The sequence below is a fragment of the Harpia harpyja genome, chromosome 1 (genome assembly GCF_026419915.1).
Source record: "Harpia harpyja isolate bHarHar1 chromosome 1, bHarHar1 primary haplotype, whole genome shotgun sequence".
NCBI classification, from domain to species: Eukaryota; Metazoa; Chordata; class Aves; order Accipitriformes; family Accipitridae; genus Harpia; species Harpia harpyja.
The window spans coordinates 78,426,338-78,442,612 of record NC_068940.1 but is presented as its reverse complement, the minus strand read 5'-3'; the positions used below and the strand labels follow the sequence as shown (position 1 = coordinate 78,442,612).

At 37.7% G+C, this 16,275-nt stretch overlaps 1 protein-coding gene across 1 annotated transcript in view; it reads right to left on the bottom strand.

Annotated features, from left to right (window-relative positions):
- Positions 1 to 16,275, bottom strand: part of THSD7A (thrombospondin type 1 domain containing 7A) — a 290,245-nt gene that overhangs the window by 209,801 nt on the left and 64,169 nt on the right. The window contains exon 3 of the mRNA XM_052801303.1: positions 2,263 to 2,792. Coding sequence (XP_052657263.1) covers positions 2,263 to 2,422 — 160 coding nt within the window. The 5' untranslated portion in view covers positions 2,423 to 2,792. The remainder of the gene's footprint in view (positions 1 to 2,262; positions 2,793 to 16,275) is intronic.

The window sequence follows — 16,275 nt, the reverse complement described above, 5'->3', positions numbered from 1 at the left end:
CTTCACAGCAAGCAAAGCAAAATACCATCTGAGTTGGATGAGCTCACTACTGTTCAGTTTTATTATTGCCTCTGATACTTTAGCTGAACTTTATACACCATATACTAGATATCCCTTCAGATCACTGACCAGTAATTCTCCCAGTTCACTTTCTAGAACCTCCCACAAAGAGGAGGGGGAAAACAGCAAAACTCAATACACAGCTAAGAAAAAGAGTGCAAAGATTCGATTAGAAGCCAAACACAGATGCACCACCTTATCCACTGCATCTTGCCATTCATTGTTTGAAAAGTGCCACTCTGACTTGTTTTTCATCATGTTATCATCAAATTACTGATGTTATTATACAAAAAACCGTACAGTGAACATGCTTATCCTATTCCTTATTGCAGGCAAAACAGGAGTGAGGTCACAGAAGAAAAGCTGAAGGGAAGCAGCAGCTCTTCATCAGGCAGCATAATTAGATCATACTTGTTCTAAACAAAAATTTCTTAAGAGCTGTCTTTGGCAGGAAGGGAGAAAAGGGGGAGAAAACAAAAACCAACCCAGTTTCCTTCTAGCTGGTTTAACTGACATGACTTCAGAGCACATGTACTATAAGCAAAGTAAGAGGAGTTAAGTCTGTAGCAAATTGACAGTGCATGTTTGTAAGTATTAGTTAACTAGAGTTATTATTCTTCTCAACCTATGTTAAAATAGTAACATTTTCAAATACAATCCATTAAACTGTTAAATGGAGACATAATAAAGTGCTGGAGAGTTTAGTCTACTGATGCCTAGCAACTTAGGATAAACGTAAAATGCTTTATGAAAATGCTGTATTATTACTGTGCTTTTGCATAAACCTGCGCAAGTATTTTATCTCTTTTTAAGTGTGTGCTGAACATTTACAAATCTTTAACGGAACTAAAAACTATGCTTTGAATTTGTCAATGGTTCAAAAGAAAAAAAATGGGTCACTGTCATCGTGCAACCCATCTTTCAGTCAGAAGTGAAAGTTGCAAAGGATTTTCCCTTCTTCAGATTTCTCTTTCTAGTGTTATTGGAAAGCTTGTCTTCTTGTTTAAATGAATTTCCTTTTAATCTCCTCCTTGAGCTGCTGGATAGATGGAGCCTCTTAAAAAATTCAGGATATCACTGTAATTGTAAATTGATCTGCTTCTGTGGCAGAAGGCTGGGGCCCTCCATCCAGGGAAAAGACTATCTTCTCAAAGTTGTTTTTCAGACAAATGATTAATTTGCACTTTCTCTTACTACTATATAATCCTTTGATGGAAAAGCAGTTTTTAAACAAAAATGCTACTTTGGGGATTGTTTTATTCCTGACAACATACAGGGAAGAAAGCCAACTGTCAAAGCCCCTGTGAAATATTTACTGGCTTGAAATTTTTAAATTTCCTAAAGGAGACTTTGACTCTACTTACATAAGAACTAAAACTGTATTAGGCAACTAAAATGCACATATTCATCAGTGCTAAAATTCTGAATTAATGTAATATATTAATAGACACAGGAAAATTCCCCACTGATTTTTAATACAAAGTTAAGGTTGGAACACTGTTATGACTATGCAATCTTTAAAACAGACACGTAACTCATTAGTATCAAAGTAGAGGAAATTATCTATCTAGTGTGGTGCTGAATCCACATAGCCTGTTTGCCTTTAGCTCTTTGGTTATGAGATCTGGCATCCCTTGGATTATTTCACCTAATCCATCATTAGCTTTCACGGGTCCTATATACTGTGCAACAAACCTAAATTTAACAAACCCAACTCCCCATCAATTACCACGCTGAATATATTCCCTGTCAGCACAGAGCACAAAGATTAGACATGCTGAATTACATCTTTCTTTGTGAAAAGTCAATATTTTTAGAGCACTGTTAACATTGCTGACTCCAGTTGTAACAAATGTTCCTTCCCATTGTGGACAGGTGCTAATGCGCTGACCTTTGCTGTTTACATACAACACAGAGCTACTAAACAAAATGAAAAACCTCAGAAGACACCAAAAAATACATAAGAGATCCCAGTAACAGTGCCACAGAGTCACAAATATGCGGTTTTAATTGCCATATTTGCTTGGCTGGTGGAATCCTGGAAGATGACCTAATTTTTTTTCCCTTATAATCCTGCAAGTAAACATTAGTAATTTACATTTAACTTTTTCTCTCTGCATACACAAAGCACACAAAGAGGTTATTACTTGCAACAAAAAATACGTAACGCTGCTGTTGCATTAACATAGCATCCTTACTTACCAGTCTTCCACAGATACACTGACGAAGTTTGAAATTGACTTTGTGCACGAGCGTCCCAGATTCCCAGCAGCAGAAGCACGAGAACTCGCACGCACTGGGCTGGCACGGCAGAAACCCCTGGACCACGGCAGAAAGCAGCGCTCCCTTCTCTCAACCCCATGCCTCCAGCAGCCTGCTGCCACCTCCAAAATCCGCAGCACGACCACGAAACGTTCTTCAAATAATATTCCCCTCTTCAGAATTTCTTCACAGGGAGAAGGGGATTGGAAACCTCTCTTCCGCTGCTGTGCATGGCAGTTGAAAAGGAAAAACTGTTTAACACCAGGGAACAATAGAGTCCTTGCTCGCTCTTGCTGCTGCAGCGGCGGCGGCAGCTGCTGCTGCTAGTATGGTTGCTGCTCCACGCTCTTCCATTCAGCGGTTAGTAGCAGTTTTCCATCAGCTAAAAGCAAGACAGCTGTCCGCAGGGGGCTCCAGCTGACTGAGCAGGTTATCTTGCTCTGGGAGGCAGCAGCAGTCATTTACACCAGCTGGAGAGAGTGAGAGACAGAGAGAAACAGGGATGAGTAGAAACACAAATAGCCCAGTGCTGTAATTTCGACACAGAGAGTGACTGCAAAAGGCTGGCTTCCCAGACACGTCTCTCCCTGGAATATCCCAAATGATACATACTAAGAAGAAAAGAAGAAATCATCAGACATGCTTCAGAAACACAAGTCACACAACTAGAACAGATATAATCAGAATTATATATATTAATTAAGAGAGCATCAGACATTTCTCCTGATAATAATATGTATGCTGCATTAACTATTTTGTAAACAACAAAAAGTAAGTGATTACGCACGCATTAAATAGACAATTAAGACCTTAGGAGGGGAAAGGGAAGAAAATGCAGAAAACAAGAAAAAAGAAAAAACCCACTAACTTGCATCGCATATTTATCAAATCTGTTTCAGGTAATAACATATAGCTATCTGCTGTGAGGACAGATGAATATATCTATATGATAACGTGTATGTATGTGTAGGCACATCACCTCTGTGGTAGATGAAGTGTGCATGTAATATATAATGCAAGATAACATCCTTTTCTATCCAGCAAGTATGTACACATATATACATGCATAAATGTCAACTGTGTAATTTAAAATAATTTTAAGATCAAGTTATCAATCATTTTTAAAACATACACTGAGTTTTACATATGAAAGTATTCAGGATACATTAGGCTGTCATGATGATACAAAAACGCGGAGAGACAAAGCTTTTTAAATAGGGATCTTTATCTCTCCCACGCACTACCCAGTGAACAGATGCAATAACAAGCCTAAAGATCGGGTTTCGGACATCTATAAACTGGGAAGAAAATGAGGAATTTTCAAGAAAACTGCTATCATATTCAAAAAAATTCATTAAAAATGCAAACAACTACAAAAATACACGGTAAGAATACAGGATCCAGAGTTTGAAAATGATGGAGCTATTGTTGTTTAAAGAAGAAACCTTCAGTCGACCTCTCTTGGGACGCCTGTCATTTTGCACAACCTTCCCAGACTCAGCCTTTTCACATGCATTAGATTAAAATCAGCCGTGATCAAATAATTCCCAAGTCCTTGCCTGTTTAAATATTCTGACATCAGAGCAAATTAGCAATGTTGAAGGTTGCAAATTCGTCTTTGTTTACTTTCCACTCTGTTACGCCTCTAAGAGGGAATTAAAGGCTCAGGGAGCTCTAGCACTGTGAGGCTGTGATTAAGAGAGATAAGCAAGTGTGGATTACTGTTCCTCAGCTGTTGAAAAACAGGCAACAATCAGGAGATTATAGGTTGATAAGGGATACACAGAAAGCCATGATCTTAACAAATTTATAGCATCCTGATGCAAAACTTGTACCCTCAGCTAAAGCACTTCTGGAAATACATTTTATTCACTTTGCTTCATCATGCTGTATTCACTTTAGGAAGCATGGAAACCCCTTCAGCCTTTGCTTTGTTGGACTAGACAGAATACTGCTTTAAATCAAAATGCTCTCTGAGTTTATAGAACTATAGCAATTTCACAGGTAAATTTGGGGTTAAGTTAGTCACATGCACATTAGTTTACAGGCTGCTTAGAGGGACTTGAGAATATTTGACCTAATAAAAATAATGTCAGCTTCATAATTTATAAAAGTAAGACTAGGAATCTAAGGGCTTAAAAAAGTTTTAAGATCAGCAGGCAATCTGTGGCAATAGCTTTATTGACTTGCACAGTTAAAATGAAACATATATAACTTACACATTCCTTTGAAAAATTAAGAGTAAAAATGTTGGGTTTTTAGCTGGACTTATGCACCAGGGGAAAAGTCAAGTTTATAGAGTGACTAGGGGAAAAGGCACCCTTTTCAGAGTTATTAAATACAATGGCTTCTACCTAGAAATTTTATGAACGTGTAAAGAAAGCCTCTGAAAATATTTTGTACGTGACTCAGACCATCCAGAAACATCATTGGGGAACAGATCATCCATGTAGCTGGCACAATGAATCAAAGTGGTTTTTGACAGCAGAACAAAGCAGTATCATGAGAGAGAGTGAGCACACATACACAAACACTCAAATATTTTCTTATCTTTATGCAACTATAGGACCACATACTTTTAAAACTTCACTAAAATAGAGATTATTAAAATAAAATAATTTCACACTACTTTTTATGGTTGTACCATTTTTTCTGTCAAAAGTCAATGAACTGTGAAAGAATAATTTCACCTTTTTTTTGGTAAGAAGCTATGATGCATTTAAAACTGTTCAGAAATATGTCAAAGAGACAGAACGGAGGGAATATTTATTATGCAAATGTATTTGTATGTCTGGAAAAAAATAAGGATTCCTGAAGAGCTAGTTTTGGCAAACACTAGATCACTTCTGCAGCACATACACTCATCTTCTATTAATCAGGGCAGGGAAAGGCCAGTGAAACTACAGGCCAAAGAGTAGGCTGATGCCTGCAGACAGACACACCCACACCAACCTAACTGCAGGAGTTGTTAAACTTCGGGTCACAAGTGGTGTTCCCCAGGGCTCGGTGTTGGGCCCTGTTCTGTTTAATATCTTTATTGATGATTTGGATGAGGGGATTGAGTGCACCCTCAGCAAGTTTGCAGACGACACCAAGTTGGGAAGCAGGGTCGATCTGCTTGAGGGTAGGGAGGCTCTACAGAGAGATCTGGACAGGCTGGATCGATGGGCCAAGGCCAATTGTATGAAGTTTAACAAGGCCAAGTGCCAGGTCCTGCACTTCGGTCACGGCAACCCCATGCAGCGCTACAGGCTTGGGGAAGAGTGGCTGGAAAGCTGCCCAGCAGAGAAAGACCTGGGCATGCTGGTTGACAGCCAGCTGAATATGAGCCAGCAGTGTGCCCAGGTGGCCAAGAAGGCCAATGGCATCCTGGCCTGTATCAGAAATAGTGTGGCCAGCAGGAACAGGGAGGTGGTTGTTCCCCTGTACTCGGCACTGGTGAGGCCGCACCTCGAGTACTGTGTTCAGTTTTGGGCCCCTCACTACAGGAAAGACATTGAGCTGCTACAGCGTGTCCAGAGAAGGGCAACCAAGTTGGTGAGGGGCCTTGAGCACAAGTCTTATGAGGAGCGGCTGAGGGATCTGGGGTTGTTCAGTCTAGAAAAGAGGAGGCTGAGGGGAGACCTTATCGCTCTCTACAACTACCTGAAAGGGGGTTGTAGTGAGGTGGGTGCTGGTCTCTTCTGTCAGGTGTCTGGAGATAGGACAAGAGGAAATGGCCTCAAGTTGAGGCAAGGGAGATTTAGGTTAGATATTAGGAAAAATTTTTTTACTGAGAGGGTTGTCAAACATTGGAATGGGCTGCCCAGGGAAGTGGTTGAGTCACCATCCCTGGAGGTATTCAAAAAGCGAGTGGACAGGGTACTCCAGGGCATGGTTTAGTGGGCATGGTTAATGGTTGGACTCGATGATCTTGAAGGTCTTTTCCAACCAAAATGATTCTATGATTCTATGACCCAAGAGGCAATATATCCTGATTGCAGGCTCCGGCTGCTATCAGCATGCCTTACCTGGAGAGCTGCTATTAGCCTTTTCCACCCCAGTGTATCCAATGCGCTCTTACCCTCTTCCTACTTGCTACAGTGAACATGGGACCTCCCTCCCAGTTAACAGTGCAACTATTATTTCCAGCCCACGCTGGCAACCCATACATACCTATATACGTACCTAATCCATACCTAATGATCATAATTTATCAGTTGCTTATGGCTTAGACATTCCCAAAGAAATGGTTAAGTAATTCTGAGAAGAAACCTCTAGACAAAGCATAGAAATAAACTACCATCGACATTAGCATCTGTGCAACTAACATAATGGTGTCAGTGCTGTACCTTGGAGCACCAGCATATCAGTCTCAGTAGACTTATTCGGATACAATCATTCATTTGAGGCACAGCAGCTATGTGGACTCTGTAAACTGCTCGCACAAGTGATTGACAAGATAGCACCCTTTTGTTTTCTAGAAAAAATATGACTAACCTCAAAGACCTTTATGAAAATGAGGTAGAGTTGGCCATGAAATATTGGAATTACTTTTTTCATGTTTCCTAGCATTAAACAGGTAGAGGATGACAAAACAAACATGCAATACCTTTTGTTTAGCAGAAAAAGAAATGAGAACAGTATATAAATTTCTTAGCCACTGGGTATGAAATGCTGCCTACCAAACCGAATCACCCTGCTGGTATTCCTTTGCTAGCAGGCAGTCCCACAGTAGCACCCTTCTCTGTTTATGAAATGCCATGAATAAAAGCTTCAGGATCACATCATCTTCTATCCTGAGTATGTTGTATTTCTACACACAGTAAAGTCAAAGAGTGTGCAGAGAGTACAACCTATATATGGCACATTTGTTTCTACAGCCAACAATACTCAATGAAGAGGTGTTCGCAGCATGACTTTTGTCCACCTTCAATTTCACAGTCTGGTTAAGCCAGAAATCTTTAGAGAAGTTTCAGTCCTCTCTTATAGATGATGTTTTACAAGCTACAACTGTACCCCACTAAACTATCTGTGCTGCATGAGTACTAGAATACCACAAAAATCACCCAAATTCTAAAGAATGAAAAATGTTTTCTTTCTTGTGTAGAAAATTCAGTCCTCCTCATCTGAATGCTGCTCATTTTGATTTATTGCCAAGACTTTTTCCCTTCACTTAGGTACAAAAATGGCACGTGCTGCCAAAGACGAATAAGTCGACTACTGCCTGAAAAAAGCTCTAGAGTTATAATGAGTTTATTAGAGCCAATACCCATTGGATAATACAGTAGCACATATTTCTGAAATGCACTCTAAATTTGTAACATACTGATCTGGTTCAGTCACCATATTAGGATGCCCTTGGATATATATTCCCTGTATGGGATGCAGTGGTATGGTTGCACCCCTAAGTTTTAGAGAAGTTAGGAAGGTGTGGTGTGTTCCCTTACATGTACATTTGTTTTGCAAGATCTATGATCTAAATAACCCACATAAAAGCTCAAAAAAGCTTTTGTACTCTTTATTCCCTTACATAAACTCATGGGCCAAAACTTTTAGCTCTGCATTTTGTGAGAGCATGATTTTCCTGCATATAATTTACTACAGATGCAAGGATTCTGTTGGGATGGGACTTGCAAGAATTGTATTAGATTTTGAGAACTTCAGGCTGGAATAAGCTGTACAGGGCTCTTTTAGGCTTTGCTGCAGAGCACTGAGCACTCCTCACCACACTCAGTAATGGTCTATTATTTTTCTTCATATCAATGCTAGGGAGCCTAGTCAGGGGAGCCACAAGAAATATCCTAAACATCAACAATCTGAAAAAAAAAATTCATGTGTTGCAGTATACTTTGTCTCTCAAAATCTGGCAACTCCAGTCCTTAAGTCCAAAATTAAATAAGCTGTGCAAAACTTGCAGCTGGAAAAAAGTTATTCTTCAGGGATCCTAAACATATGGCCTCTAGGTGTCACACTCGACCATGTCATAATACACTATTTACGGATTTCTCTTATTCTTTCATAGTAGGTAGAAGAGGTCAAAAGAGACCTCGATTTTATCCTTTCAAGGAGTTATATTATGTCACATCCTCTTTTCAAACTTGTAATTTAAAACAAACAAACAAACAAACAAACAAAACAAAACCTCCAGTAATTTTCGGCCTCTCTCATACAAGTAGTACAATTATTTAATTATTTTTTGGTTTGCCAGAGTAACTGTTTTTGCAAACATTAGAAGTATCACGATGCCTCTTTGTTAAATTTATATCATTCTTTTGGATCATGGATTCGGAGGACAAATCAGGAACTTTAAGAGTTATGTGTGTGAGCTGTGCAGAAGTAAGAAAGTACTACATATAAAAATCCCTAGAATATGTTAATAATGTATACCTGAACTCTTCAGCGTTTCTCGATTACTTTGAAAATCTTTGCAACAAGAAAAATTTATGTTTTGGAAAATGAATAAAGATTCTACTTGCATGAATGCATGAGCAGCAAACGTCTAGTCATCTAGTTCTGACTTTACAAATGCTTTGCTTTTATTAAGGTAAGTTAGTAATTCTTGGACAGATTTCTCTTTTTTTAGTTTTTTTGTTTGTTTGTTTAATTATATTGGGGGTCTGGTGTGTGTTTCTTTGGTTTTTAATCTAGTTAAATCTAGAAGTTTTCTTAGCCATTCTTTCACTGGTAAGGGGTGGGGTTTTTTCAGTTGCAAAAAAGGTAATTTATCCTTTTTTGGTTTTTTGGTTGAGTGTTTTGGTTTTTTTTTTTAAATCTGTACTTCTGTATTTCAGTAGTTCTCTCAGTTTGGTTTAACACCTGGCTGTTGCATTTTTTTGTAGATCCTTTTGGTAGGTAACAATCAACATCCCCAGCATGGAACATTCACGAAAAGAAAGTATTCTTTGTAAGAAGGGCACTTTGAAGTACCACCAGGAGGTATATCAAGAACTGCTTGCTGGAAGATAAAGCTAGAGGAACTCAAGAAGAAATCAACAAATTCATCAAGAAAGCCACCTAGCTTTGGATCAAGCTACCTGGTGAAACAGTGTATTTGCCATTTTTGTCTGTCTTCCAGAAAAATGTTAATTTTGACTTGATGATACATTTCCACCAAGGAAAGGCTACTGGGCTAAATAGAGCAATATCTTAGTGAAACATAGCGGCCCAAGAACTGCAGAGGGTCAGATTAAATCAGCTAATTCTATCTTCTGGCTTTACACTCTGTGAATGAACATTGTCCTTTCTGCCCAGATTACATTGGCTTCAACAGCTGACTGCATGAAGCAGAACCTTTCCAAAGATCAGAATTGGCTGCAAAAGTATCTGTGATAGCTCCCTGTCAGGAATTGTCATCTCTATTGCGAATTCAACCTCTCAGTCTTTTCTCTTCAATTCTGAGATCTGTTTAGTAGCCTCTGGTGGAACTTGCTGTATAGCGGGTAAATACAGTACGCATTTTTCATCGGAAAGCCAACAGCACTGATACACCAGCTTGCTCAAAGAGATTTTGAGCATGTTCACACATTCAGAAGCAGATGGACTAAGTCCTTATATTTGAAATTTCTCTTGCAGAGACTATATGTACAGCAAAATGCTAATCACACACAAAATTCACAAGCAAAATACTAATTACCGTTAGGGTTTGTAGTGAGGTATGCATCACTATTCTGACTCTCTCAATTACACTTTTCAGTTTCTTAAGACTGCCAAATTTGCAGTTTCATAGTAACTTTATAGATAAAGCCAAAGACAAGAAAGAGAAAAATAAATAAAAATTATCTCCATTCTGGTCCCAGTCATTTCAATGAAGAAGAGACACAATCATTACTTTTTTGTGTTAATAAAAAAGGAAAAAAACATGTGCATGAGTAAAGCGGTGAATTTTTCACTTTAAAAGCTTTTGGTAACCTCTACTTTGGGGAAGAAACTTGAACTTTGCTTCTTTTGGGAGCGATCAGTGTGTTCTTCTCATCATAACTTCTGAAAAGAAGTCTACGTACAATTAGAACCTCTTGTGGAATTGTGGCACCTGTATGCACTTGCTTACAGAGTGCTGAGGGGGAAAAAACCTAAGATTGGGTATAAAAGTGAGACTGGAACATAAAGCTAGCCCCTAAGTCACTAGGACAGAAAGCTTGGGAAAGAGTAAGTGATAGGAAGAGCTAAGAAAACAGACTGAAATCAGGATAAGAAACCTAAGTGGAGAAGAAAATACTGTGAGGAAGTAGTGACAACCAGAATCTGTGTGGGTGTGCTATTTACTGTTTATTCTTTTAACACATTTGGCATGGATCTACAACTTATATACCTATGTAATTAAGACTGCACAAAGAATGGAGCTTGTTTAATCTAACTTTAGTTACCTCACCTTCAGAAAGTCCAATACAGACTTCATTAATGGAGAACACAAACCAACCCAGGTGACCATAATTGCCAGTAGAACCAGTTTTCTATCACCAAGCCCATTACACTAGATTTTCCAACAGAAAACCAAAAGGCAGGATTTTAATGGGACTTTCCAAGCCCCTATGCCTAACATGAACTTATGCTGAAAATAAGTAAGTTTATGCAGACAACATGCTTACTGGAGAAAAATAACAGTTAAAACTAATAGTTGTAAATGCAAATAAGTAGAATAATTCACAGGACCCGAAAAGCAGGCAGGGAGATTTCAAAGACACAATGGAGAAGTAAGTACTGAAATCCCTGGCAAGGGGAACAGAAAGAGAATGGAATAAACAAAGAAAATCAGTGCCTGTTATTGCCTTTGAAAATCCTCTCCAGGGAGAGTTTAGTAATTTGCACATACCAAATCACCTTTAAACAAAAGCCACCTTCAGTCAATTTTAAACCTCCTCCTTATTAAAATCCTATCGATTGATCATTCATCTAAATGTCTGACAAGCCAATTTCCATTTTCAAGGAGGGAAATGTTGGTCTTTTTTTCAAGCCATAAATCACTCAAACATTCTGTTATCAATTCTCAAATTACTTAAGTAATACAAATTAATAAGAAAATTAAACAAGGCTGCTTTCTTTAGTGAGTTCTTGTTTCACTGGAGGTTTTTAACTTAACCAATACATTTAATGGTTTCCAGAAAAAAATAGGCTCAGTAGTAGTGACAAACGCAATATAGCTGGAAATAGCTTTTAATGATTTGTTAACTTCTTAAGAGTCCTAACTTAGCTGGCCAAAAGTACAGCTCTGTGTTTTGTGCTGACTTCAACAGATCAATAAACAAGAGTGTAACTTCAAGAAACTGATTAAAGGATCTCACACCATTCTGACATGGGGTAAGATGAGGTGAGATTTAAACCATATTAAGTTAATGAACAAGGTTCAACTGTGATTTGCTAACTAACCAAGCCCTACGATAGAACTACATTGTATCATTAATAATATTTTGCAGAATCTTAGGTTATAATTAAACTTACAGCACAGAAGGTAATATCTGAAAATAACTCCTTCGCGCTCTAACTTTACATGAAAGATTCACAAGTGTGTTCCAGCTGTCATACTTTCATTATATGGTAGGTGCTTTAACCAGGGGGTGGAAGGGAAATCTATTCCTACTGATCAATCTTCCTATTGAAAATTATAGGTCACTTTCATTGAAGTCAACTCTGTAGCAAACTACAATGTGAAAACTAAATCTAAATAAGGTAGGCAACCAAATTAATTAATTCTAAGCCCGTATTAATGAAAGCATGATATAATTTCAAACCACATGGACAACTAGTTCCAAAACACTGAGTTGTGTTAAGAAAACCTCCCATTCTCCTAAGTGCTGACTTTTCTTCCTCCTCTGCTGTTGCAGCACCATCCTCTCTTACACCCCATTGCACCAATATTTTTGTGGCAAAAAGCAAGCAAGTAGTCAAATCTATGCACTGAGATAGGTGACATCACAACCACATATAGACTGATTTTCTGCATACAGATCACAATGCACTTAACACATTCTGTGTGCTGCAGAAAAATCTTCTCTAAATTATCAGCATTAGCATTAAAATTAGAGCCTCACTAGGGGGATCAAACCAAGCTTAAGGTGATGTGACACTTTCAGGACAGGAAAAAATTTCATTAAATTGACACCATTGTTCTTCCCTGTGGTGACAAAAGACATTACTGCCAGTTTTCTCCAATCGCTATTATACTTGGGTATCTGAAAATGAGAGAAAAAGCTTTCCAATTAAGTGTTAGTGGCAGCTCTGGTACTTCCACAAGTCTTTCCCATGAGACTCAAAAATAACCTTGGTCTAAATAACTGACAGTTGCATCTATATACTCTCTGCAGAATATATGACAACTTACTTCGGTGTACTGCTCACTGAAGGAAGAAACAGTATGGAGGAAATTAAAAGAAGGAGTTTTCTCAGTGATTGTGCTATTATTGAAATAGTATAGAAACTTGCAAAGCAGTTGTCTCTAAATCAGCATTGAGTTCAGTTGTTACCATCCAGCTACATGAGTGGAGCATAATTTCCCTGGGACAAAGAAATTCAATCTACACAGATAAAGTGGGGTGGGGAGCACTAAAAAAAATGAAGCATGACTTTGAAACTACAACAGCAATGTCTGAATGGCACTGAGTTCAGGTAAAGAAACAAACATGTTTTACCAGTGCAAAAAAAGGCATGTCATGCATAAAGCAGAAGTCAAACTTTACATAAGAACCTGTTTCCTAGATGTATCAATAGGTTAAAAAATTATTTATATTTTCATCTTAATGCTTTTTTAATATACATATTGGATCTATCACTTATAAAAAAAAATCAACACAATTTATGTCAGCTTTAATTTTCTTTGCACCCATATATAAAAGTATAAAACCAAGTAATTCAGAATTTCACATGAAGAAAGATGAAGGAAAAAAAATATATTCTCCTTCCTCCCAAAGTGACTAGAAAAACCATTATAAGCAACTGCTTTGGAGAACTTGGAGGATAACTGCATGTTAATTCCCCATATCATTTCAGTTCTTCCTACAGATATACAGTCATAACCATAACATATGTAGTAGTTCACCCATATCTTATTGTAGCACATGCACTTATCTAAAGGAGGAGTTTAAATATTATATGGTCTTTGAACACATCTTAAATACTGAAACTTGCTGAATAGCAGGGCACATTATACCTCACTTAGGCTCAAGTAGGGTACAATTCAATAAATTAACCTCCTGTAAAGTTACAGGGTTGCTGTAGCAAAGCATTACACTGATAGGATTCAGAAAAGAACTTCCTTCATTATGTCAAACACTTTAAACAAGCATATACCTACACCAGATCCCCTCTCTCTGTCAATAACTGGTTGACTGGCAGCCAACAAAATACTTGCTTGATTGCCAACCTTGTGAATCAGATTTTTTTTAATGTAAAACTTAACTATATTGAGTTATTTGACTACAGTGATATTGAGTTATTTGAGTACAATGATTTCTAATAAAAATTGTTCTTGATTTAGGTATAGGCAGTTTGGCAGGGCTTCTTCTAAGCTCCCAAGATTTAATTTTCATTTCTGAAGGGACTGGTGAAGTGCAGCGAGGGTTCCCAGCCTCTGTTAGGGTCAAGACTTCTGACTTTGTGTCCTAAGTTTTCTAGGTGCATACATAGCTTTGACAAAAGGAAGAACCACATATCTTGGATCTTTGGAGGAAAGGAATAAAATCAGTCTTCCTGTATCTCTTTTATGTATGCAAAAAGAAAATTGCTATTGTCTTTGGCCAGGACAGAACTTCTTATTGTCACCAAACATTAGGAAAGTTTAAAGGAAATCATCTGTTACAGAAAAGATTTTTTGTAGTGCTTTCTTTGTAAGCAATACTACAAAAGAAAAATAATTAAAATAAGAATAGGGAATGGCATTTTTGTTGCATTCACATCTTCAGAATGTAATTCAGAAACCCAGTCTCATTTTCTTCCCCATTTAAAAAAAAGTGCAGGAATTTTCTTTCTGTGTTTCATATTCTCTTTCCTTATGTTAACCTACAATTTCAAGTAGTCATCTTTGATGATATCATAATGAAACAATCCCAAATGAGTTTCTTTGGCTTTGTGTAATGGAATACAGATTATATTCATTTGATTTCAGAATGGACCATTAGCCACTGTATTCTTAAACCATTAAAAGAAAGAATTTGAAATCAAACAATAAATAAACCTAATGCATACCTCTAAGCAGAAAGTAATTAAAATAGATAGTAAACATTTGCTTTATTGTTTGTTTTTCCCCCTAAATTATGATTTTTGCAACAGTTCTTTAAATGGCTTTCACTTTAACTGCATTGCAAAAATGAGATCATATTCATTGTATGCTCTTCATTAACTCAACTGATTGTGTTTTAATTCCTGCAACATACAAAGTCTGATGTTCCTTTTGCAATTTGACATAGCTAGTGTGTGTTGAGAATAATTAGCTTCACTATGGCAGAACAAATTATTTCTTTGCAAAGAACACACACTGCTTTTTAACAAAGATTATTGGTAAATTTTCAAGGTATTTCTTGTCTTACAGAAAAGCAACTATTTCATTTTTAATTAACTTTTCTATACCCTGATTTCCCTAATGAACTAATAATCCACATTCTATCTGATGGTAAATACTTACAACAGATCTAAAAGAAGATGAGAAGGGACACTTAGCACAAGTGCTATACCATATATATAGCACTGCTATACCAAAACACTCTGGCATTATTATAAACAGTAAATGCAGTTTAAAACACTAAGGGTTAATCAGAAAGGCAATAGCATGGAATTTCATTACAAATTATTAAACTATGATGATTTTTTGCCTAAGACTTCCCATAAAAAGCCAAACACCACACTTATAGTTTGGCAAACATATTATCTTAACGTATGTAGGTATCATATAAAAAAAGTCGAACAGTTACACTCTCACACAAAATTATTCTACTCATCTATTTTCAGAATTACAACATAGTATCCATGATGTGACCTCTAGAAACAAGCACTTATGTTAAAATGTTACAAACATCAGTACAGGCCATGGATCAACAAGTGACAGGGGAAGAACACCTGAAAGGTCTGTAAAGGTGCATCCCAATACCATTGTGGGCTGATTTGACTGGCAGTCTGTGGCTGTCCGGCTAACCCACACACACACTAATAGAGATGGTGTGGGCACATTGGTTACACAGAGGTCCAATACCTTGCAGAAGCAGAGTGCCCAAGGTGGGGGTGGTGCAGGCTGTCACCCGTCTTTTGCCCAAAGCCTGACACTGGGACTGGTCAGAGTCTGCATTCTCCCCCTGCCTCAGCTCAGCTGTGCCAAACCACTGCAGTGCTAACTGGGACATGTGTCAGTTAACTTTCGAGATGTGTATGTGTGTGTTTGCGTGTTTGAGAAGCTTTCCCTGACACAGCCCATCCTTCCTTGCTTGGTCTACTAATAAACTGAGAACAGCACCACATTGTATAGTATTCAACTTCCCCTCTCCCCATCACAACATGGTCAGAATCTTCTCCCAAAAAGCCATCATTTTATGTTCTCCATAATAAAAATAACATTTAGACCTTACTGTATTCCCTAAAAGCCTAAAGCAAGAAAACTAATCCTACAGTCAAACAACCACCACCGGAATATGTCTCTTATTCCTTACACACACACACACCCCCTATGATATTTAAGGTGTTTTTGCAGAAGTAGTACCATTAATCTCTTACTGTGGTAACAGAAAAGTGTAGGCTCCATGAGCTAGACATAGTCATTGGACTCTAGGTCAATCACACCTCCTTGAATATCACTCAAATGGAAGACAACAGTTACTGTGATCCTCAAAAAAACATGCAACGTTAATATTGCATCTGGAAATAATAATTAGGAAGAATTTTGTTTTCTGACTGATATATGAATATCATCATTATGGGATACAACAGTAATCCTAGCTTATTCCCACAAAATTTCAAATTACTATGGCAAGAACAAGAGAAACAAACTCCATCAAT